At 38.8% G+C, this 26427-nt stretch overlaps 1 protein-coding gene across 1 annotated transcript in view; it reads left to right on the top strand.

Annotated features, from left to right (window-relative positions):
- Positions 1-22375, top strand: part of LOC118818226 (programmed cell death protein 10-like) — a 28916-nt gene extending 6541 nt beyond the window's left edge. The window contains exons 2-8 of the mRNA XM_036585432.1: positions 5421-5585; positions 6884-6937; positions 10955-11072; positions 16139-16265; positions 17683-17761; positions 20106-20188; positions 21879-22375. Of these exons, the coding sequence (XP_036441325.1) occupies positions 5496-5585; positions 6884-6937; positions 10955-11072; positions 16139-16265; positions 17683-17761; positions 20106-20188; positions 21879-21960 (633 nt within the window). The 5' untranslated portion in view covers positions 5421-5495 and the 3' untranslated portion in view covers positions 21961-22375. The remainder of the gene's footprint in view (positions 1-5420; positions 5586-6883; positions 6938-10954; positions 11073-16138; positions 16266-17682; positions 17762-20105; positions 20189-21878) is intronic.
- The last annotated feature ends 4052 nt before the right edge of the window (positions 22376-26427 follow it).

The raw sequence follows: 26427 nt of genomic DNA, 5'->3' as shown, positions 1-26427 counted from the left end.
GTTGGCTGGATATTTTTGGTTGGTGGACTATTCTCAGTCCAGCAGTGACACTGAGGTGTTTAAAAACTCCAGCAGCACTGCTGTGTCTGATCCACTCAGACCAGCACAATAGTTTGCAATAGAAAGTTTTTTATTAAATTAGGAAATAGTGATGAATGGAAGCATTTTCACTAGTGCTGTCAGTCTTTTGGACCCTCCTGCGTATTCAAACCATCAGAAATTTGAATTATATTGTGATACATTTTTGGCCATACCTCACACTTCTAGGGTGGGGTTTCCAATAAAGTGGCCATTGTATCATTGTGTGATTTGTATGACATCAGAGGAGCCACTAAGTCCGGTCATTAAGTGGTGACTTCAGAGGACTGTGTGAATGTCAGGGAGATAAGAAGGTTTTCCACTGGGGCAGTGGCCTTTAGACTACCTGGAACTGTTAGATTATGCCTGTGGATCTGAGATCATGACTCATTTCCCCTCAATCGTTGTGTAGAAACGGCATGACTAAGACATAGTTTTAATAGGTGCTGAGCTTCTTGTAGGTGGAGAATGTAGCTCACTCCAATGTTGTGGACTACAAGGTCCATCTGTTATGTACACTGACACTGTCAGCTACACTGATCAGGCATAACATTCTGACCATCTCCTTGTTTCTACACTCATTGTCCATTTTATCAGCTCCACTTACTATATAGGTGCACTTTGTAGTTCTACAGTTACAGACTGTAGTCCATCTGTTTCTCTGATACTTTGTTAGCCCCCTTTTACCCTGTTCTTCAGTGGTCAGGACCCCCATGGACCCTCACAGAGCAGGTACTATTTGGGTGGTGGATCATTCTCAGCACTGCAGTAACACTGATGTGGTGGTGGTGTGTTAGTGTGTGTTGCGCTGGTCTGAGTGGATCAGTCATCAATTTTTAAACACCTCAGTGTCACTGCTGGACTGAGAATAGTCCACCAACCAAAAACATCCAGCCAACAGCGTCCTGTGGGCAGCATCCTGAGGCCACTGATGAAGGACTAGAGGATGACCAACACAAACTGTGCAGCAGCAGATGAGCTATCGTCTCTGACTTTACATCTACAAGGTGGACTGACAAGGTAGGGGTGTCTAATAGAGTGGACAGTGAGTGGACACAGTGTTTAAAAACTCCAGCAGCACTGCTGTGTCTGATCCACTCGTACCAGCACAACATCAGTGCTACTGCAGTGCTGAGAATGATCCACCACCCAAATAGTACCTGCTCTGTGAGGGTCCATTACAGTCTGTAACTGTAGAACTACAAAGTGCACCTATATAGTAAGTGGAGCTGATAAAATGGACAATGAGCGCAGAAACAAGGAGGTGGTCATAATGTTATGCCTGATCTGTGTGTGTGTGTGTGTATATATATATATATATATACAGCAAAATAGGCACTGAATACTTATTCAAATCTAATTCTAAATAAAAATGAATTGTTTCGGGTGGTCTTTTTTTTGTGTAAGTGCTGCCCCATAGATTGTTGTTGGGGGTCAGAATGCACACTATGTTGCAGTGCATGCTGGGGACTGTAGTGCATCTCAGACTGAAACGGGCAGAAAAGAATGGAAAATTAAAATTCCGCGTGCCGAATAGGATCTAATATTTTTAACCAGAAAAAGGTTAAAAGCCCCTGCTCTGTGCTGATACTGCGATTAATCGCTGATTTGTGATTTTATTTGCCCGTTTACGTCTTAACCCTTAAATTATGCAGAAATTTTGAAAAATCAGTGGAATTCCCCTTTAAATTAGAGAACGGAAACTGTGAAAAGTCATTGAGTTGTTTACCGTGCTGCACGTTTTTAAAAATCACTGAAATTTCGATACATCATGCAACACCTGGACTGTCGTGTGCTGTATGTGGTTCAGATACCCTGAAGGCCGTTAGACCAGCTCGGTAAACTGGGAGTTAAAAGCAAGATACTGTCGGTCATCAAGATAAGTAACCGTGTTGACGTCTTTGGCTCTGACCACACCAGCAAGAGAAAAGTCATCTTAGCGCAGGAAGGGAAGTGGCTGATAAGGTGGACTTAGTTTAGACTAATCCTGCTGTGTTTGTGCTGCTTCTGTTGACACTTGGTTGCCAGCGAAAGTTATTTTGATCATAAAGCAGCTCTGAAGTAATGTTTTTGGGTATATTTATCTTCAGCACTCAGCTTCATGTTCAGCAAAGGATCTTCCTGGGTATGAAGAGCAGCTTTGACAGTTTTCTTTTCCAGTCTGTTGTTTTGGTCCAAAGGTGCTTTAAACTCCTGAAAGGTCTGAGTGCTGACGAACACTGACATCACTACGAAGGGCGTAAACGGCTTTAATTGGACCTGACATTTTGGTCCGAACCCAAATATGACCCAAGGATTTCCCGTCCGATCTCGAGTCCAAAGTCCAAAGCTGACCTGAGTATAACAAAGTTCAGTCTGAAACTGACCCCAACTGACCCAAATGATCTAAATTTGGCAGATACACTGTGTAAACTATAGACACGGTGGAGAGGCTTCCTTCTGTTTTTATGCTGCCACAAATGTGGAACTGATCACCTCTTAAAACCAGGCAGTCGAGTTCAGTCCACATTTTTTAAGAAACATTTGAAAAAGTATCTTTTTAACCAAGTTTTTACTTAAAATACTGTTATTTATTTTATCTGCTCGTTATTTTATTTTACTTTAGTTTTCAATAGTTTTAGTTTTCTTCCTTTTGTTTTGCTGCTTTTCTTGTTTTTCTGAGTTCTTACTTCCAGTAATCATTTGAAAATCTTTCTTTAATCACTTTTTACTTAAAATACTGTTGTCATTTATTTTATTTGCTTGTCAATTTACCTTATTTTATTTTTTTATCATTTTAGTTTTATTCATCTTTTGGCTTACTTAATTTTACTCATGTATTAATTTTATTGTTTAAGTGTAAAGCACTTTGAGCTGCTTTGTGTAAGTGTTCTATAAATAAAAATGTATTATTATTATTATTAATAAACTAAATCCTGGCAGGATGGTGCTGGATGCCATGTAGTGACAAAAATAGCGTTATTAGAGCACAGATAAATAAAATATAAACAACATTAAATATAATGCTTTAATTAAATTACCAGCTGTCCAAAATTAATTATAAATTCTGCTTTAATTTATTTGTCAAATAAAGCCGTTGAACAGTATGTGAGACATTTTTCAGTCTGGATAGACTTTCCAGCTGTTCTCGTCGGTGCTGTTGCAGTGAGATGTTTCACTTACTAAACATGAAACGTTAAAACACTTTTACTAAAAGTTCTTTTGGCTGCACTAAACTCCACTTTCCTGTATGGATTTACAGGATTGAGTTTGTGTCTTGTTTTCTCTCGAGTGTGGGCCTCGTGGTGCTGAGTGGGTTCAGAACATTTACGGTGCTGAAAGTAGTGAAGAATAAAGTAAGGAGTGAAAATAGGAGGAAATGCAGGTTAAAGTCTGTTAAAAGTGGAAGGGGCCTGTCAGAACCCCAGTGTGAACTCCAGCCGGGACGCATTGGAGAAATTCCAATGAAAGCCCACATTTGCAGTCGGTTCCCTTCGAGTTTGGACAAATATCTCAGGTTCTACTTTGGTTTTATTCCCAAAGTGGCACTGTCACTAATACTGACACAAATATTTACTCATGTGATTATTGTTTTCCTCTGAAGCCTAATCAGATTTATTTAAAGGGCCCGTATCCTACATTTTTCTTGTATTTTATTTTTCCTAGAGTTCCTCTTATAATGTTTGTGAGGGTTTCTGTATTCAAACCGGTTGTGAAACATTTTAACGTGACCATTTTCCAACCTTAAGTGTGTTTATTCCCTTAGAATTACATAGAATGTTTCTATTACTGTACCTTTAACCTTTTTAACTCCTTGGAACCACCGGTGGTTCCAAAACACACTTCATATCTTTTACTCCATAACTTTCATATTTCATAAGCTACATTCTAAAGGTGGGGGTCGTATGAGAGCTGTAACTGTCTTCTCTCCAGTCAAATAGATGGGTGATGTCATTTTAAACCCTTATAATAAAAGAAGCTGAACTCGATATTTTTTTTCTACTGAAAGTCGACCCATTTTTCCACAAATCTGGGCTGTAAACTGTAAACAGACGGCGTCTCTTCAGTGATCTGCTCTGTAAAAATGATTTTTATAAAATAATACAAAGAGCGTCTAAGATTTTTGGCTTTCAGCAGTATCAGACCTCTGTAGCAGTAATGCTAACTAATCAGCACTCAGTAGCAGTAATGCTAACCAATCAGCGCTCAGTACCGGTCATGCTAACCAATCAGACCTCAGTAGCAGTAATGCTAACGAATCAGCGCTCAGTAGCGGTAATGCTAACCAATCAGCGCTCGGTAGTGGTAATGCTAACCAATCAGCGCTCGGTAGCAGTAATGCTAACCAATCAGCACTCAGTAGCGGTAATGCTAACCAATCAGCACTCAGTAGCGGTAATGCTAACCAATCAGACCTCAGTAGCAGTAATGCTAACCAATCAGCGCTCAGTAGCAGTAATGCTAACTAATCAGCGCTCGGTAGCAGTAATGCTAACCAATCAGACCTCTGTAGCAGTAATGCTAACCAGTCAGCGCTCGGTAGCGTTAATACCAACCAATCAGCGCTCGGTAGCATTAAATGCTAACCAATCACCACGCAGTAGCAATAATGCTAACCAATCAGCGCTCGGTAGCGGTAATGCTAACCAATCAGCGCTCAGTAGCAGTAATGCTAACCAATCAGCACTCAGTAGCAGTAATGCTAACCAATCAGCGCTCAGTAGCGGTAATGCTAACCAATCAGACCTCTGTAGCAGTAATGCTAACTAATCAGCATATAGCAATATGTTTATGATCATAAAACACACGTTCTGTTAATTTGAGGGGAGCTTTTACAAAAAATAAAAAATAAAATAAAAATTCACATTTATTTAATGCAGTTACTGGATAATTTGCCTTACAGTTTGGGCATGTAAATTCAGATGGACAAACCAAAATATACCACAAGGCATAAGAGGTAAGGCAGTTTTATGTAAATAAGCTCTGTTCTTATTGGCCATCAAGGATTGTACCTCATTCAGAAAGCAGTCTTTTCAGTGTGAAAGGGCGGGGCTGAAGTACTGTAGTCTGAAATAGGTGGCTATGTGTAAATGTATTGAGTGTTGTTACATCACAAAAACTGAATTCAAAATAGCCTGAATGAGCAGCACATTTTGAAAATTTTAACAGTGTTCACATATTACATCAAACTCTCTTATTTAAAGAAGGATTCTGTTTTCCATGATACCGGCCCTTTAATAAGGTCAGAGCTGTAGAAAGCAGGTTGTGTCCAGGCCGTGTATCTCTCGTGATTATCTAGCTCGCTTGAAAATGTCGCTCGTCTAGCTGGACTAATCTGTCTGATCTGTTCTTCCTGCTTGCAGAACTCACCTGGGCTCCAACCGCGCGTCTTCGGGAGTGAATGACGCTCCGCCCATCCTCTCATCACCACGACGACGATGACAATGGAAGAGATTAAGAATGAAGCGGAGACGGCCTCGATGGTTTCCATGACGCTCTATGCTGTGATGTACCCTGTTTTCAATGAGGTGAACAGACTGATAACCATGAGTCCTAAAGAGATAAGGTCTAACACATGCAGTTCACACATCGTTCCTCACTCCGCCCACATTTAACCCGTCAGCCGAGACACGTTTGGTGTTGAATTAATCCTAAAAATGTCTGAAACTCAGCTGCAGAACTTTTCACAAAATCCCCGTCTGCTTAACTGGCTGTCACTGATGTTACATTTGGTTAAACTTGCACAGTGTTGCGTAAGGATATCCTCCAAACCACAGTGTGGACCCAAACTGTTAGCTAATGTTAACGTAATGGTAAAGGAATGTGTAGTGAGGAGAATTTCCACTCAGTAAAGCCTTCAGACAGTCCAGCATTAATGGGTTTCTGTGAAGCTTTTGTTGAAAACTGCTATTTGTAGATGATGAATCATTTTAATACAGAAAAATGTACTCATTTACTCACAAGTCAGCACTCAGTAGCAGTAATGCTAACCAATCAGCACTCAGTAGCATTAAATGCTAACCAGTCACCACGCAGTAGCAATAATGCTAACCAATCAGCGCTCAGTAGCAGTAATGCTAACCAGTCAGCACTCAGTAGCGGTAATGCTAACCAATCAGCACTCGGTAGCATTAATGCTAACTTATCAGCACTCAGTAGCAGTAATGCTAACCAATTAGCGCTCAGTAGCGGTAATGCTAACCAATCAGCACTCAGTAACATTAAATGCTAACCAATCAGCACTCAGTAGCAATAATGCTAACCAATCAGCGCTCAGTAGCAGTAATGCTAACCAATCAGCGCTCAGTAGCGGTAATGTTAACCAATCAGCACACAGTAGCAGTAATGCCATCCAATCAGCGCTCAATAGCAGCAATGCTAACTAATCAGCACTCAGTAGCAGTAATGTTAACCAATCAGCACTCAGTAGCAGTAATGCTAACTAATCAGCACTCAGTAGCAGTAATGTTAACCAATCAGAGCTCAGTAGCGGTAATGCTAACCAATCTGGCCTCTGTAGCAATAATGCTAACTAATCAGCACTCAGTAGGAGTAATACTAACCAGTCAGCGCTCAGTAGCAGTAATGCTAACCAATCAGAGCTCTGTAGCACTTTTAACTCTTTATTTTTTACTCTTATTTGAAATAGATATTTATGTATGTCACATCCTGCATATTACCTTCTGTGTTTGGGCAGAATCAGTAGGTGAGCAGTATGTAGTAGCTGTTTCCAGTACAGCCTGGTGTTTGTCTCTCTGCTGTAATAGGTTTCTGTGTGTAATGTGTGCAGCGAGGAGTCTAACAGTGCTTCTGTTTGTGTTTGCAGCTGGAGAGAGTGAACCTGTCTGCAGCACAGACCCTGCGGGCTGCTTTCATAAAGGTAAGAGACACACCTGGCCAGAGCCTGAACCTGTATAATAATAGACTAGAGAACAGATTCAGGCTTTGGCCCAATCCCATTTCTTCTTTTTACCCCTACCCCTTGTTTTTGAGTGTCACCCTAACCTCTTGGAACTGAGTTACAGGGTAGTGGTTGAAATCTTGCCCTAAGAAATGGGACCCTCAAATAAAACTTGCTTCATTAACAGCTACTAGCGCTGCTCTGTAGGCGACCCTGCCAGTCTGCAGTGACAGCAGAGGAGGGTAAAGTTCAGCTCCTCACTGCTGGGCTTTAGTTACATTTAGGGCATCGTATGCCTTCAAAGGGGGGGGCAATTATTTATTATCACCCACCTCTAATTCTTCAGTGATATGAAGCTGAAGTCAGATATTTGTCAGCTTCTTGTATGAATTTTCCCGTTCCACCTTAAATGGAGCATGGGACCGGGCCTTTGTCAGTGTTTTAGCTCTGTGTCTGTGCTTTAGTCTATGTTTATAGATAACAGTGTGTCATGCAGTGTCAGAGACCACAGTATCAAGTCTAGTAGAGATACTGAACAGCTTTCTCCAGTTGAGGCAGCCTAGACGAGGCAGAGTACTCCAGTGATATCCACCATTATGCCTCATACCGTTTTTCCTCTGATTCCTCTGAGTTTATGTACTGTAAATCTGCCATATCTCATTGTTACATGACCGTTTTTTAAAGTCTCTTTGTCCCTTAGAATTAAACAGGCTTATTATGTTACTGTGCCTTTAAGACTCGCATATGTAAATGAGCTCTGTTGTGATTGGCTGCGCTGTACACTGTGTCACTCAAGAAGCAGTCCGGGCTGAAAAACTACTCATAACTTCGGTGTAACTGGGCGGAACTGAACAGCTGTAGGCTGAATAGGTGGATATACAGTTGTGTGCGGTCTCAGTCAAATTTCTGACATCACAAAAACAGTGAATTAAAAATGGGCTGGTTTTGCTCCTTAGTTTATATGTATATACTGTGGATTAAATGATACTTTCTGAAACATTATTTGAGTTTACATAAGACTTTAAACTCTTTTATTTCTAGAAAGAAGGAATTTTTTTATCATTATTACACAATTAAAATCATTTATATTTTTTAGACATTTATATTGTGACTTTGGCTGATAGAAAGTGCTGGAAACGTGCTCATGTGGTTCCTGTGTTCATTCAGCCATAAATAAATAAATAAATAAATGCTGATAAAAATCTGTAAATTTGTCTGTAACGAAATCAGACATTAAATTTGGACATTAAAATTCATAACTGGTGCATCCCTGCATATAATTGAACTGTTTCAATGAAATGTTGCAAATTAACATTTAATTAACATTATGCTTTGACCAAAATAAAATCCCCTGGCTGTAAAACATAAAAAGGGTTTGTTTTGAAATAAAATTTGACATAATTACAGTACTGGGGAATCAAGATACTTTTAACACATAAAATATTGAAAAATCTAATAAAATCTTGACCTCAGAATCAGAAAATTGTACTCAGTCTGAAAATATATGTATTGTTAAAGCTCTAGTCTTTTTGTACATGTGAATATGAATACAGGAATGTGTTCCTGTTCCTTTTTATGAACTGTGAACTTTCCCTTAGTATTTTTATTGGTTTCATGTATGTAGCATGGCTGTAAGCCAGCCTCTTCCTTATGAGGCAGTAAAGAAAGAGTGAATGAATGAATAACTGACTGAACGTAGTGTATTACAGTGGTCATGCACTCCAATAGCAGGCCCAATAACTGACTAATCTCATGACCCATTAAAATAGAGGACAGAAGGACCTGCACGTATTTACGACATCTGCACATTATTTATTTTTATAACGAACGACAAGGGATAGATTAGATCGGAAAGGAAACGATTAGAGCATAATTACCCGACATTTGTGCTGGTGTTAATATTTAACGTTTTATTCCATCCAGGGATTTCTTTCACGGCTTGGAATAAAATCAACTTAAAACGCTGTTTACCGCTTTGGTCTCACTGCAGTAAGTGGATAGAGTAAGAGGATAGTAATTAACTAAAAATAAGCGCCTGAAAAACTATACAACTGTGCAGAGTGAGACAGACATAGTTTGAAATTGAATATTTGGTGATACTGTCCTTTTGAAGGGATGGTTCAACAAGACTGCCCCTGCTTTCTGGACCAAGTTTAAGCCTAACCCTAGATTAAAAATTATTTTCCAACGGTGTTTCTCCATTGGCACTGCAATTCAGAGACTAGCCTTGATCCATGTAGAATCCAGTAGTTTAATAACTTCCCAGTAATGTAACTTCAAAAATGTAATAAAATGTAATAAAAATTGCACTTAAGTTGGCCAGAAACCACAATAAAACCCAAGAATGTAGTACAGTGTCTTCACTGATAATGGAATCATCCTTTTATTGATAATGTAATACCTTATTACAACATTGGCAATTTATGACATTTAGAAGTTTTTATTCTTCTTTCAGAAAGAGCCTCCAGTTTTAAGACTTCTGCTCTGTAACTTTCCTGGTCTGAACAAAGTCATAAAGTCTTATGAGTATCAGATAAAATAAATAATATTAATGTTTGAGGGAAAACAGCAAATCGGTCAGATTTGACCCGAGCACAGCCAGAGAGCTCACAGTGGTACCTTCTGTTCTTCTCAATGACGTAATGAGGTTTAACGTCATCAGTACATCACTTAGCAGTAGCCACTTTTACATGCAGCCTAATAATAATATGTAAACACCTCAGTCGGAATAGTCTAGTCTGATTGAGGCCATTCGGAATACAATCTCTATCCGACTGATCGAGGTGGGTAATCCTGTAAATAATCCGTTAAATAGAGGAATAATATCCGTGTAAACGCCTGTATCTGATTACATTCCCTATCGGAAAGTTTAAGTCCGTTCTGATCATGTTCGTCACGTCATAGTGAAAGTTTATACCGTTCAACATGGCGGAGCAGAAACTGGTCTGCAGAGGAGACGAAGTTTATGCTCTGATCTTTAAAAGACGGCGGTGGGACGGACGTCCAGCTTATGTGTCTGAGAACACGACGTCTTCCTCTCGGCCTTCTTTAATAAGGACATGTGTAGGACGTTTTCCTGAGTCTGACATCATTTTAAAGCAATTAAAAACACAAGCACTGCTCACTGCTGCTCATCTCACTCTGACTGGACTCACGTGATGCTGGTTGTCATGGTAACGTCTACACTGAGTGGTTCTATATGCATGAGCGTAATTTTGGATCGGATTGCTTGTAGTGAGCATGTAAACGGAGGTTTTCATCAGATTGTTGAGTAGAGTGAGAATAAACACCTCAGTATTAATCTGTAATCAGGATGTATTCAATCGGATTGGCAAAAGTCTTTGCATGCAGCCAGTGAAGACACAGTAGCCACATTTACATGCAGCCTGATAATCCGTTAATAATCCGACTAATAGCTCAATGGGAATAGAATACGTCCATGTAGACGCCTCATTCGGATTATACTAGTCCAATTGAGGCTATTCAGAACAGTTTCTATCCAATTGATCGAGGTGGGTAATCCTGTAAATAATCGTTAAATAGAAGAATAATATCCGTGTAAACGCCTGTATCTGATTACGTTCCCTATCGGAAAGTTTGGGACAGCAGCGATATCTTTATCTTTATAGCACCACTCTTGCGACCCCCCAGAACCACGTTGGGACCCCTAGGTTAAGAACCCCTGCATTACTGGGTTTTATTACATTTTTGACTAAGTTAAGTGAAAAATCTTAGTACAGTTCTGCTTTTTATCACATTATAGGGCAGTTAATACATTACTGGGTTCTACAGTCCTTGTCTGAGAAACCGCCCCGAGTGTTTTCTTTAACCACAAATTATCGCATTTATTATTTGATGCTGAGAACAGATTTGTCTGAAAATGGGTTCTAACGTTCAGAGATCAATGCTGTTGAATTGCCACTTTCAGACCGATGAATCGATGTGTTTTTCCGCTGCTCATGTCTGCAGTAATCAGATATTTGTCTGTCTGCGCAGGCGGAGAAGGAGAACCCTGGTCTGACGCAGGAAATCATCATGAAGATCTTAGAGAAGAAGAGCGTGGAGATCAACTTCACTGAGTCTTTATTACGCATGGCTGCAGACGACGTAGAAGGTCGGTATGGGTGTATACACTTAAAGACGGTTCTCTATATAGAACCATGAACACTCAAAGAACCCTTTGCATGATTAAAGAGTTCATTGCATCATGAAAGGGTTGCTGTAGATGGTTCTATGTAGAACCTCTTTGAAAATCGTTCTACATAGCACCCCAAAAGTGTTCATTGCATCGCAAAGGGGTTCTTCAAATTGTTGGAGAATGTGTTGTATATGGTTCTAATATAGAACCTTTTTGAAAACAGTTCTATATAATAACATCAGTGTTTTGGAAAAGGGTTCTTTATGGCACCAAAAATGGTTCTTCTACTGTACACACTTAAAAATGATGGTTCTTTAGTAAAGAATTACTAGATACTAGAAGATATAGCACCCTATATGTTCTTCTATTGTTCTTTGAGTGTTCATTGTTCTATATAGAACCATTTTCTTTACTAAAGAGCCCTTGAAGAACTTTTCATTTTTAAGTGTGTATACAAGCTTGACATCATAACAATAGAAGAACCCTTTTGGGTGCTATATAGAACCCTTTTTGAAAAGTTTCTATGTAGAATCATCTACAGCACATTCCTGCAAATTTTCCATCAGTCTGAAGAACCATTTTATGATGCAATGAACCCTTTAATCATGCAGATGGTTCTTTGAGTGTCCATGGTTCCATATAGAACCATTATCTTTACTAAAGAACCCTTGAAGAACCATCTTTAAGAGTGATGTGTAATGCATATCGTCAGTGTCATAAGAAACCCTTTTATCTCTATTTATGTTGTTTTTATTAGGGATGCACGATGATACAGAATCATATCAGTATCGGCAGATAACTGATATTTCAAACTGATGTGTGATGTATTTATTAATTAATTAAATAGGTGATACTGGGTTACTGCTCTAAAATATCTGCATTTTTTTCATTTTAAACCAAATTTAAATCATTTTAACCTCTGCAACTCCTTGAGACCACCGGTGGTTCCAAAACGCACTTCGTCATATTCTTCATAACTTTCATATTTCATAAGCTACATTCTAAAGGTGGGGGTCGTATGAGAGCTGTAACTGTCTTCTCTCCAGTCAAATAGATGGGTGATGTAATTTTAAACCCTTATAATAAAAGAAGCTGAACTCAGTTTTTTTTCTACTGAAAGTCGACCCATTTTTCCACAGATCTGGGCTGTAAACTATAAACAGATGGCGTCTCTTCAGTGATCTGCTCTGTAAACATTATTTTATAAAATAATACAAAGAGCGTCTAAGATTTTTGGCTTTCAGCAGTGAATTGTAAGCATATAGCAATATGTGTATGATCATAAAACTTAACATAAAACTGTTAATTTGAGGGGAGCTTTTACAAAAAATAAATAAAATAAAAATGTACATTTATTTCATGCAGTTGCTGAATAATTTGCCTTATGATTTGGTCATGTAAATTCAGATGGACAAACCAAAATATACCCTGGAGAGTAAGAGGTTAAACTGCATTTGAAACCAAACTGAAATAGGTGTCATGCTAGTCCAGGTAGATTTATTCCCAATTTCTTTACATTTTCATACATTTTATAGGTCTTTATGCATCAGGATCGGCAGATATGCATATAAAAAATATCGGATATCAGTATCTGCCCAAGATTTCCATACCAGTTCATCCCTAGTGTTGCTCTTTAAATTGTGTGAACATTTCATGATGAACGGGCCAAGAGAAATGGTCCAAAACTACAATCAACTTACAGTAACTTTAAACTTTAACTACAGTAACATTAAAGGGCCTGTATAGTGGCAAACCAACATTTTTTTTTTTTAATAAGAGAGAGAGAGATCACTTTATTAGTCCCAGAGTACAGTAAAGAGCAAAACAAGAGCAAAAGTATTGTCGTACGCTATTATACAGATGCATAGATAGAAGTAGAGATGTATAATATACTACAACAACCATAAAATATAGTCTGCAGTACAAAAATAAATAAGTTAAATCACATAAATATTATGCAGGTGACAATGCAGTGCTGCATATCACACCCAGTGGATAAACAAAGTGACTAAACACTGTAAACGATAACATATGATAATAGTTGTGCAGTATGGCTGGGTGTATAAACAAGTGGCACTGCAATATGCAATATTTGTGGATGTATAAATCTATAAATGTAAATATGTGTAATGTGATGTCACAAAAACAGCACGTTTACATACGTTCATCTGCTCAGCCTGCAGCAGTTTAGACTCCCTGTTCATGCTGTAGTTATAAGGAGTGTTTATGCCCGAACTGCTTTCTGAATGAGACACAATACAGGGCAGCCAATCCGAACAGAGCTCGTTTACATATCAATCTTAAAGACACAGTAGCAAAAACAGCCTGTTTAAATCTAAGGGATAAAAAATTAGTTATGACTGTTTTTTTTGCTGCATAAACTGTCAGAAAATGTTATACAAATAAATTCTGAGATTTTTTTCTTTATAAAGTTGCCTTTTAGAAGATAAGAGTCTTTTTGTGATGAAAAACTGCTCAGTGTGCTTAAAGTTCAGACTCTTGTCATACACCTGCTGGCCTCTGGGTGGAGCTGTTTCCCCACAAATGTGTAAAGCTGTGTTGTGTGTTAATATTTTTTTTCTCTCCTCATAATTTAATTTCCTCCTCTCTGCAAGCATTTTTGTCACATCTTCAGATTTATGCTGCTAATGAATTCGCAGGCACACGGAGAGAATCCAGGCAATGGCTTGTGTTTGAATTTAAAATTTACCTCCATCATTGAGCCAGGCCCGTTTTCATACCTTAAGCCCATCTTTGCTCTCTCAACTGTAATCCTCCGCTGTGTGGGAGAGGGATCGCACTCTGCGTTATGATGAGAATGAGTAGCTGATGTTATATTTAATAGATACACCACCATTGAAAAGTTTGGAATGACTGTTTTAAAGCATTTAAAAAATATTTGGTGGCTGATAAATGTATAAAATGATCCTAATCTGCTCGTCATGAACAAATACACAGCTTTCACATCATTAGCAGGACACGAGTGAGCTGTGAGTAAATGCTAGATGGGTCCAGTATGATGATCAGAGCTGTAGATTGTTCTAAGATAACTGAGAACAATGTAGAACCTCAAGAATGAAGTTCTGATTAAATTAACATTCAGAATGCAGTTTTAATAGAATGACTCAAAAGTAGATATCAAATCTCCAGGCAGAAAACTGGACAAAAAACAACATAAATAGGTATTTACAGTGTGTTATTTATCTATTTATCATTTTATAACTTCTTAACTTCTTGTTTTTGAAGTATATATTAACTAAAACATTTAAAAATACAGAAGAGTGCACTGTTATGGAAATTGTGGGCCGATGCAAATGTTTAAAACCTCCCGTCATGTGACGTTTTGATAATTTTCTAAGTGTAAAAAAAAAAATGAGCACATCCTCTACAGAGAACACACTTAAAAATGGCATTGTTCTGCTCGTTTACACTGACTTTAACATTTCGGAAAAGAATAAAACATAAATTCTGTGCACAGGCCACATTTTATGTTTTTTCCAATATGTTAAACTCTGTTATGCACTCAGTAATCCGATCATAATCGGATTTCTGCAGTTATCTGATTATTCAAATGGTGCTGTAAACACCACATTCCGATCTAGAAATCCGATAAAGAGAGCTGGGTTTTAGCTCAGTAATCAGATTTCTCAGTGCATGTAAACTCTTACTCTGATTTCTATCGGATTTCTCAGTCTCTGCATGGTGAGATCAGACGGTGGATGTCGCAAGATGCAGCAAAACACTGTTGGAGTGGCGCTGAAACCAAACACGAAATAAAGGATTTAAATATTCTTCATCTTCTGGACGATGTTTGTTCATATTTTCAGATAAAGTGGCGCAATGTTTAAAAAAAAAAGCCACAATATGATGTTTGAGTTTTACATTACGTTTACGTCGCGTCGTCTTCTGTGAGTTTATTGGCTGGTTGCAAAGCAGAAATCTGATTGCTGTCTGACTCTTGTAGACCTGGAGTTTCCCCATTATCTGATTACCCAAGTGCATGTAAACGTGTTGATCAGATTACTGAGATTTCTGCAGTTATCAGATTATTGAGTGCATGTAAACGCACTCATTGATTGTGCATTAAAATGTGCAGAAGTGTGTTCTCTGTACAGGATGTGTTCACTTATTTACACTTTATCAAATCAACAAAACATATCAGTTGACTGGATGTGTTACTTTTGATACATAAACATCTCTAAACTGTATAAATTAACCAAATCCACCCGTATCAGCATTACAGAGAAATACAACGTTAATTTATGTTGGCTTACAAATGGAGTAAAATTATTAAAATGCAGATATTTGTCATCAAATATCAGTTTGAAATATTGGTCAGATCTAATCATCTGTCCTAAAGGGTTTATTGATCTACAGATACTGATATGATTCTGATTTCATTGTGCATCCCTGAAAATACATATTCTTAAATAGCTTGTAATATTTATATCCACACTGTATAATTTATAATTGCATAGACAATAAAAAACGTTAATCTGCCAGGTGATCCCAAACATTTGAATACTAGTGTATATTTATTTTTAAGGGTGTAAATATTCACACTCACTGACTGAAATTCATATACAAATGGAAGCACTTCTCAAAAGACACCAAATAACATTTAATCTTAATGAGAACATCGTTGCTGTTGGAACAAAACCTTGTATCTCCAAAAATGTAACTTTACAGGAGAAGGAAAAAAACTTTTTACCTTTAATGGACGTGAATGGAGAAATGATTTATTCCTTTTGGACCATTTCTATCGCTCTGTTCATCATGCAGATTTGGGGCGATTTAAATGGTAGCGGGTGATTTTATATTATATCAAAAAATGAAAATGTAGAAATGGAGATACAAGGTTTTGTCCCAACAGTAGTGATATATTGATATGTTCATATCACAGTTACGCCATTATTTTGGGGGTTTTTAGAGAAGCTGAAAAGGGCTGTCACAATTAGTTTCTGGATTTATAAACACAGTGCATAGTTTCAATGTTGTGCCGTGTGTTATAACAGCCATGACTGTTGACTTTGTGTCTGCAGAGTACATGATCGACCGGCCGGAGCGCGAGTTTCAGGAGCTGAATGAGAGAGCTCGAGCACTGAAGCAGATTCTCAGCAAAATCCCAGACGAAATCAATGACAGAGTGCGCTTCCTGCAGACCATCAAGTAAGCACGCATAAGCCATTTAAAGAAGCCATTGAAAAGTGTGGAATAACTAGTCTTACTAAGCAAGCTTAGCAAAGAGATAACATGGCAATAGCCTAGCAACACCGTAGCAACCACCTGGTATAACATAGTAATGGCCTCACAACATTTAAGCAGTCACCGGGAATACCGTTGCAATGGCCAACCAACACCTTAGCAACCACCTAGGATAACATAACAGTGGCCTAGCAACACTTTAGCAACTACCTGGAATCCGTTGCAAGGGCCAAGCAACACCTTAGCAACCACCTAGGATAAAAAGTAATGGCCTAGCACCACCTAAGCAGCCATCTGGGATACCATAGCAATGGCCTAGCAGCACCTTAGCAACTACCTGGAATCCGTTGCAGTGGCCAAGCGACACCTTAGCAACCACCTAGGATAAAAAGTAATGGCCTAGCACCACCTAAGCAGCCATCTGGGATTCCACAGCAATGGCCTAGCAACACCTTAGCAACCACCTAGGATAACATACCAGTGTCCTAGCAACACCTTAGCAACCATCTGGGATAACATAACAGTGGCCAAGCAACACTTTAGCAACCACCTGGAATCCGTTGCAATGGCCAAGCAACACCTTGGCCATCACCTGGAATACCACAGCAACAGCCTAGCAACACCTTAGCAACCACCTAGAATAACATAGTAATGGCCTAGCAACATCTAAGTAGCCACCATAGCAGCAGCCTAGCAACACCTTAGCAACCACTTGGAGTACAGTTGCAATGGTCTAGCAACATCTTAGCAACCACCTGGGGTACCACAGCAACAGCCTAGCTGGAATATCATTGCAATGGTCTGAGCGTTTTATTTCAAAACGCATTACAGACTACTTAAAGAATTTTATCATACACGTTGTTGGGAGTGGGTTATACACAAACAAGAGCTGTTAGCGATGTATTATGATTAAAACCATCTCTAATAAGAAAAATGAAAACGTGTTTTTGACGATCTGTCAGCTGCTGATCTGTCAGCTGTTTTAACTTCTTAAATGTGAAGTTGTTACAAAGGGATATACAGCATATTGGAATGAAGAGAGGTTGGAAAATGGTCATGTAAAAATTAATTAAGGCTATTTTTGTTACATAAACCCACACAGACATCATAAGTGGAGCAGAGATGCAAGAAAAATGTAGGATGCAACCTTTTTAATTGTACAGTATTATTTTCCTGCATCTCTCTTGTGGGTTTTCTATCTCCCTCAGTATTTCCCAGTTCTGCGACCAGTTGTTGAGTAATTAGTTGTGAAAGTTGATAAAACAGTAGTAAAGTGAGACGTGAGAGACTGTCAGCTCCTCTTCTGTTTCAGGTGGAGCAGCGAGTGTGAAGTGTCTGAAACAGTAGTTTTATCTAACCGCTCTTTTATTGCCTCCCACAGAGACATAGCGAGTGCCATCAAAGAGCTGCTGGATACAGTCAACAACGTCTTTAAGAAATACCAGTATCAGAACAGACGAGTGAGTGACACACACACACACTCTAGTGGTGGGCGGATCAATACTGAAGTATTGATATTTCTAATCCATTTCCTTCCACACCGTTTCCACTTGAGAGTTGATCCTCACTGGGGATGCAGATCTATGATCTTGATTTAATGCTGTTGCAATTCTTTAGCAATTCAATGCATCATGAAATCTCATATTTCATCACAATTCAATTCATTACAATCATTCTGGCACAATTATAATTATTTTTAGATGTGCAGCACCTCATGGAACTGCCTTGTAACTCACTCACATTTAGCAGGCTAAAATATCTCCACAAGGGGGCGCCATTAGAATTTGCTTCATAACAGCGTTGCTTTACATCAATGACACTGTCCTTGTTTTATTCTAAATATGCAAATGAAACTGGAAGAACTGTTTACACAGTGATGAAGTATAGACAGTAAAAACAAAATATGATTTTTTGTGTTTATTTATTTTTGATTTTTGAATTTGAATTAGTGGAGTTATCTTACTCCTTTAGGTAAGTTTGATTTTAAATTTATTTAATACTTCTGCAAAAGCTCAAATACATTTTTCATGACCACTTTTAACTGTTTTCACTGTAGATATCACTTGTAACACTATCTGTATTAAGTATGAGAGTTTGCTATATGAATTTGTAGGGCATTATTTACAAAAAATAATGTAATAATTGTAAAATATGCAAGGCTACAGGCGACCGCACGCCGGACACATCAGGCCGGCAAAACGCAGCGTCCATTCAGCATTTTCTTGTTACTGAACCCTACTCTGCTCATATAGATATAATGAAATTAAACTTTCCAGCTGAAAGATACAAAATGAAATTAGTTGTGATGTCAGTGGGCTGGTAACGTTAGCTGAGGTAAGTGGTATCTCCAAGACTGGATTGACACCTTCTTGGTGTAATTTCCAGCCACGTCACCTAGTATGGATTTGTGGTCTGTAGCTGTACGTATTTGTATACTAGTTTTGGAATAATGCTTTACAAATTGGACTGGAACACCCACCCCTAATACAGCTAGTTAAACAAGTCTTCTTAGTGAAATCTACAGTGAAAAATGTTAAATGTGGACATCAAAAATTGTACAGTGTGAAATGAGTTTGATCTTTATGTATCTGTTTTTTTGCATTAGCCTTCAGGTAGCTGCAGTAGTCTTTCTGTGTTTCCTTCTTTGGACAGTAAGCCAGTTTGCTAAGTGATATGCGAATCAAGTGAACCATATTTTTTAAACGAAGATACTACAAAGACAACATATCAGATGTTGAAACTGAGAAATTGTATTGTTTTTGAAAAATATATGCCCATTTTGAATTTGATGCCAACAACACGTTCCAAAAAAGTTGGACGGGGGCCTGTTTACCACTGTGTTTCATCACCTCTTCTTTAACAGCACTCTGTAAGTGTTTGGGAACTGAGGAGACACTGCTGTAGTTTAGAAAGTGAAATGTTTTCCTGTTCTTGTTTGATACAGGATTTCAGCTGCTCAACAGTTCAGGGTCTCCTTTGTTGTATTTCTAATTTCATAATGCGCCATATGTTTTCAGTGGTGACAGGTCTGGACTGCGGACAGGTCAGTTCAGCACCCGGACTCTTAATACGGAGCAATGCTGCTGTAATACATGCAGAATGTGGTTTGACATTGTCTTAACTTGTGAAAGACTCTGAGACAACTTCTCTGAGATGCTGTTTTAATATCCAGTCAAGTTACTGACCTGTTGCCAATTAACCACCAGGTGTTTATGTAGCATTACACAACTTTACCAGCCTTTTGTTGCCCCAGTCCCAACTTTTTTGGAACATATTGTTGGCATCAAATTCAAAATGGGCAAATATTTTTCAATATTCCAGTCATTTTGGGCCGCTTCTTTTCGTCCATTCATCATGAAATTTAGAAACAATGGAAAGGCCAACAGGCATTTTCAGATTGTCAATAACTGAAAAACGACACAAATGGAGATGCAGGGTTTTGTTCCGACAGCAGTGATATAATAGTTTTTATAGTATATTTTATAGTACATGTCTACTAGACAGTTTATATCTGCATATGTATAGATATCCACACATCTCATATGTACATTCCCTGAGCTTCTGTTTTTCATTATTGTTCTTTATTTTATATTGTATTTTATTTTACTTTTGCCGTTAGTTAAATACTTGTTAATATGTGTGACTCACCAAGGCAAATTCCTTGTATGTGTAACATGCTTGGTAGAATAAAGTGATTCTGATCCTGAATCGAATATAAAATAAGTGATAATTCCCATCATTAACACATGCCTGTGAAGTCCCGTCACTGTGGCCAATAAGTTAAAGTTCCTTTTTGTTTTGCAGGCATTAGAGCATCAGAAGAAAGAGTTTGTGAAATACTCTAAAAGCTTCAGCGACACGCTGAAAACATACTTCAAAGATGGAAAGTAAGTAGCTCTTCAGAACTCCATGCATATTTAATCTGCTTTTTTTAATGGGGCATTTTAGTTTCACTCCTTAATGTATCAAGCCATGTTGCTTTAATATGAATCCTCAAAGTGACTTTCTTTCCTGGTCAATAACGCGTGATCTGAGAGCGTGTCGCGATCAAAGCATGACAGGCTCATTGACACGGCATTGAAATAACATGACCGCTCTTTTACAAAGTACATTATCAGTTCATTTGCAGTGACACATAAGAAAAGAAATCAATAATGGGACTCAATATCCACGTTTAGAGTCAGTTATTCATTCAGCCTAATGAGAAACTGTAGAACCGACTCAGTTTATATCACAATACCTACATTTAGAGTCAGTTATTCATTCAGCCTAATGAGAAACTGTAGAACAGACTCAGTTTATATCACAATACCTACATTTAGAGTCAGTTATTCATTCAGCCTAATGAGAAACTGTAGAACAGACTCAGTTTATATCACAATACCTACATTTAGAGTCGGTTATTCATTCAACCTAATGAGAAACTGTAGAACAGACTCGGTTTATATCACAATACCTACATTTAGAGTCGGTTATTCATTCAGCCTAATGAGAAACTGTAGAACCGACTCAGTTTATATCACAATACCTACATTTAGAGTCGGTTATTCATTCAGCCTAATGAGAAACTGTAGAACAGACTCAGTTTATATCACAATACCTACATTTAGAGTCAGTTATTCATTTCAAATGAAAATTATTTAGTTTTTTAGACTAGATCAGGTTTAGTGTTGTCATGTAATCAAGCTAACGTTACCATCGTGGCTAATTTGTTAGTCTTTCCAACCTGTCTAGTTTCAATTAGCTGCAAAAACACAGTCCATCACACACGGTGTAGTAGTCATACAGTTAATACCAGTATTAGTGTTGATGATAATAGTAATAATTATAATAATTAGATGGTCACAATGTATACTTGGCCACTATATGTGCTGATGAAATGATTAAAATACCTGTTACTAATAATTCCTAATGTTAGATTCGCTATTGTAAGTGGCTCTGCATAAGAGCCTCTGATAAATAATGATATATTTACAAAATTATAACGTAATGTATTAATTAGTAAATAATCAGTTTTAACATCAGTGCACTTCATATATACACCGATCAGGCACAACATTATGACCACCTCCTTGTTTCTACGCTCAAAAACTCCAGCAGCACTGCTGTGTCTGATCCACTCAGACCAGCGCAACACACAGCATAGAAACAAGGTCATAATGTTATGCCTACATAAAAAAAAAAAAATAATAATAATAATAACAACAATAATATGTTCTGATGAATAATGTAAAATATTTATATAAAATAATGCAGATGTTTACAGTAACTCATGTCTGATGTAGTGCTATCATGGCTTTATAAACTGGTGAATAATTTAATAATCTAGTTTTAAGATCAGTGCACAAAAAAGTACAATTATCAGTTATTGATTTTGGGTGAGGGTAGTCATTACTGATTATCCTTATTGGCCTATAAATTCTATATGTTCTGTGCATTCATAACAATAATAATAATAATAATAATAATAACAATAATAATAATAATAATAATAATAATAATAATAATAATAATGATGCATGTACCTACTTATATACAGACATTATATTGATCCAATATCTTTTTTTCTTTCTTCAGGGCAATAAACGTGTTCATCAGTGCCAACCGGCTGATCCACCAAACCAACCTGATTCTTCAGACTTTTAAAACAGTTGCATAAAAATCTGCCTTTTTTTCTCCCTCTTTTCTTTTGTAACTTTAATATAACCTTTATATGAACATGTACAAACTTTTGGACTGTGTAATTTATGAATCCTGGCTAATGGGGCAAACACTTCAGGCCTGATCTGTTTTCCTCCTCCTCTTTCTCTCTCTCTCTCTTTTTTCCCCCTCATCTAATCCCTAATTCTCTCCTGTAGCTGAGTTAAGAGGCCTGGAGTTTTTCATGTCATTTTATTCTCAGCTATTCCTCCCTTCGTTCCTCCTTTTCTCTGTAAATACTGGACTTTTCCTGCCCCATCTGACCGCGCTCAACTCCGCAGAGTGGACAGATGGGTGTTGTATATTTAATAAATATTTGGTAGCAGAAATATTCAAATAAATGCACCGCACATGTTGGAAAGGTTTCACTGGAACATGTTTTGGTTTCTTTTCTTTGCCTTCATTTAGAAACCTTTCTTTTTTTTTCTTTTTTTTTGTACCCTGAGGATTTTGCTAATATGTGCTCCGTATCTGTTTCGACCCTTTTTAATCCTTCTAAAAGCCTGTGTTTTGAAAGGGATATTAATTAAATGGCTGTGACCTGATTTTAAAGCCCCGTCTCCATTGGCGGAGGCTCCAATCAGCTAATTCTGATTATTTCGAGCCATTAAGCGATGTGGAGGAAATCAGGCACGGTCACTCAACTATCCCTGAGGAACTCTGGACCATGAGAAAATGAAAAAATCTCAGCCCTCTTCTGCTCTCCACACGGGGCAGTGAGCTCATTTTACGTCCACTCATGGGGACGGTTCGGTGCTGTGAGAAAGTAAGTACATCCCCTGGATAGGCGTTATTCGTTGTTGTTCATAGAGTTGTCACTGTCGATTGCACCACTGGCCATGCTTAATATACACTATTGTGGCCAAAAGTATGTGGACAACTATGCAGCACACCCATATGAGCTTGTGCTATTTCAAAATTGTGGACATTAATATGGAGTTGCCCCCTTTTGCAGTTTCCACTACATCTTCCACAAGATGTTGGAGAGTGTCTGTGGGAATTTGTGCCCATTCAATCAGAAGAGCATTTGTGAGGTCAGGCACTGATGTTGGACGAGAGGGCCTGACTCACAGTCGATGTTCCAGTTCATCCCAAAGGTGTTCACTGGGGTTGAGGTCAGGGTTCTGTGCAGGCCACTGGAGTTCCTCCACACCAGACTCGTCAAACCATGTCTTTATGGAGCTGCTTTGTGCACAGGGGCTCAGTCATGCTGGAACAGGAAAGGCTCTTCCCCAAACTGCTGACACAAAGCTGGAAGCAGATAATGGTGTAAAATGTCTTTGTGCTGTAACTTTAACATCACCCTTCACTGGAACTGAGAGCCCAAACCCTGAAAAACAGCCCAGCCCATCATCCCTCCTCCACCAAACTTTACTGTTGGCACTGTGCATTCCAGTAGGTAATGTAATTCCATCATCCACCAAACCCAGATTCATCCATCAGACTGACAGATAGTGAAGCTGATTCATCACTCCAGAGAACACGTTTCACTGCTCCAGAGTTCAGTGGCGACACTTTACACCCCTCCAGCCAACACTTGGTATTGTGCATAGTGATCTTAGGCTTGTGTGCAGCTGCTCAGCCATAGAAACACATTTCATGAAGCTCCAGATGTGCAGTTCTGTTGCTGATGTTGCGTCCAGAGGCAGTTTGGAACACTTTACTGAGTGATGCAACAGAGGATAGACACTGCGCTTCAGCGCAGACACCTGAACTCATTACATATCTTGGCACATGGTGGTTATCCATTAACTGTCTGACTTTTTGTGCCACATGGTCAAGCATTGTCCTGTTGGTTATGGTATCGGGAGACCATCTTAGGCTCCAACGCCTCTCCGATGTAGGCGTGAACAGGAGTGGAACCCAATGACACTCTGAACAATAACCGCTGGTGTTGGACTTGTATGGTGCTGTGGAATACATTCCACTATGAGCCCTACGCTGCAGTGCCTCCATACACTGATTCGCCTATCGTGGTGCAGTAAACTGAAGTGAGACTTGTCCAGAAAGAAAGCAATGCCAGCCATAATACATTTGGCAACATACCTGGTACAGTTGCAGCCGCAGGTGCCTGCGGTTGTGGGTCAACGGTAGCAGAAGCAATGGACGACGAGTGGAAAGGCCTCGCTGCTGCAATCAGGGTCCAGCATGTCAACAGTTGGGCTGAAGTCTGTGATGTGGCCTTTCAGACCAATATGAAGTCTAGGGGGCGCAACTCGCACAGGCCACTGTCCTATGTAGCAGCAGTGTATGTTAGTAATGGAGTAGCCCACTGATTATTTTAACGATTATTTGCGTAGCTGCAGTTTAAAAAGAGTGTTTCAAACAATACAGTTTATTTAAATGAACAATCACAAACCATGCAGGACTTTCAAAGATACTTCAGGGTCGTTTACTTGAAGACGCTTTACTGGAAAACGATAAGCAAAGCTTTTAAAAAGTTCTGTAGAATATATACGTAAAAACATGCATGTAAGTGTGTGTCCGTCAGGCTCTGTTTTAAAGGAGAAGGTAAGTAGGAGTTCAAAATATGCACCACACAAACAGCTAATCACTGCAGATTCACTGAGAGGAGAGGTTTTAATCAATCAATACTTTTAATTGAGAATTATAACAGGCGTAGGTTTAGTACAGTTAAGGTCACAATGTGATGTATTTTTTGTCTGTATAGCTGTTTTTCTATCTGTCTGGCTGTCTTTGCACTTACCTGTCTATCTATCTCTGTTTCTATCTGTTTGTCTACTATCTGCTTGTTTACTGTCTATCTATCTATCTATCTATCTATCTATCTATCTCTGTCTATTTGTCTGTTTGTCTTTCTATCTGCTTGTTTACGATCTATCTATCTATCTATCTATCTACCTATCTATCTATCTATCTATCTATCTATCTATCTATCTATCTCTGTCTATCTACCTATCTACCTATCTATCCCTTTTGTCTTTCTATTTGTCTATCTGCTTGTTTATTGTCTATCTGTCTGTCTTGCTATCTATGTCTGTCTATCTGTATATCTGTCTTCATCTGTCTATCTGGTGCATAAATTAATGAACTACACTGTATACGTCTATGAATAAGATATACAGAATCAGTGTGTTATGCATACAAATAGTGTAAACATGGAGTAAATGTACAGTTATGATGTTATATATACACAGTTATATAACCATAACAGTTACAGCAGTGGGTAGATGTACAGTGATTTGGAGTTTTTGGCACCCTTAGTGAAAAGTTCTGAGAATTTGTTACTTTGTTCTAAGTTTGAATGGTTCAAAGTGTTTTTTGCTCATTTTTAGCCAAGGCACTGGTGATTCTGGAGGGAGCTGTACATTTACAGTATAAGTGTACAGTACAGCTGATCTCAGTGGAGGGATGAGGTTATTTATGGGGAGTCTGGGGACTAAAGCTGCGCAGGGCTTTTACTGCAGGGAGCCACAGAAGCTGCAGTGGAAAATTAATATGAGTTTATTTCTGTATTTTAGTCTTCAGAGATGAACGTAGGTACAATAAGGTGTGTGTCCACTCACTGTCCACTTTATTAGGCACATCTACCCTGCATACACTCACTGACCACTTTATTAGGCACATCTACCCTGCATACGCTCACTGACCACTTTATTAGACGCATCTACCCCGCATACGCTCACTGTCCACTTTATTAGACGCGTCTACCCCGCATACGCTCACTGTCCACTTTATTAGACGCATCTACCCCGCATACGCTCACTGACCACTTTATTAGACGCGTCTACCCCGTATACGCTCACTGTCCACTTTATTAGACGCATCTACCCCGTATACCCTCACTGTCCACTTTATTAGACGCATCTACCCCGTATACCCTCACTGTCCACTTTATTAGACGCATCTACCCCGCATACGCTCACTGACCACTTTATTAGACGCGTCTACCCCGCATACGCTCACTGTCCACTTTATTAGACGCGTCTACCCCGCATACGCTCACTGTCCACTTTATTAGACGCGTCTACCCCGCATACGCTCACTGTCCACTTTATTAGACGCGTCTACCCCGCATACGCTCACTGTCCACTTTATTAGACGCGTCTACCCCGCATACGCTCACTGTCCACTTTATTAGACGCGTCTACCCCGCATACGCTCACTGACCACTTTATTAGACGCGTCTACCCCGCATACGCTCACTGACCACTTTATTAGACGCGTCTACCCCGCACACGCTCACTGTCCACTTTATTAGACGCGTCTACCCCGTATACCCTCACTGTCCACTTTATTAGACACATCTACCCCGCATACGCTCACTGTCCACTTTATTAGACACATCTACCCTGCATACGCTCACTGACCACTTTATTAGACACATATACCCTGTGTACGCTCACTGTCCACTGTCCCTGTCCACTTTTCTTCTTTTTCCAATGTCAAGAAAAAGTGGAAAACA

This window comes from Colossoma macropomum, unplaced genomic scaffold (assembly GCF_904425465.1).
Source record: "Colossoma macropomum unplaced genomic scaffold, Colossoma_macropomum, whole genome shotgun sequence".
Classification (NCBI taxonomy): Eukaryota; Metazoa; Chordata; class Actinopteri; order Characiformes; family Serrasalmidae; genus Colossoma; species Colossoma macropomum.
This window is presented reverse-complemented; position numbering and strand designations above follow the sequence as displayed.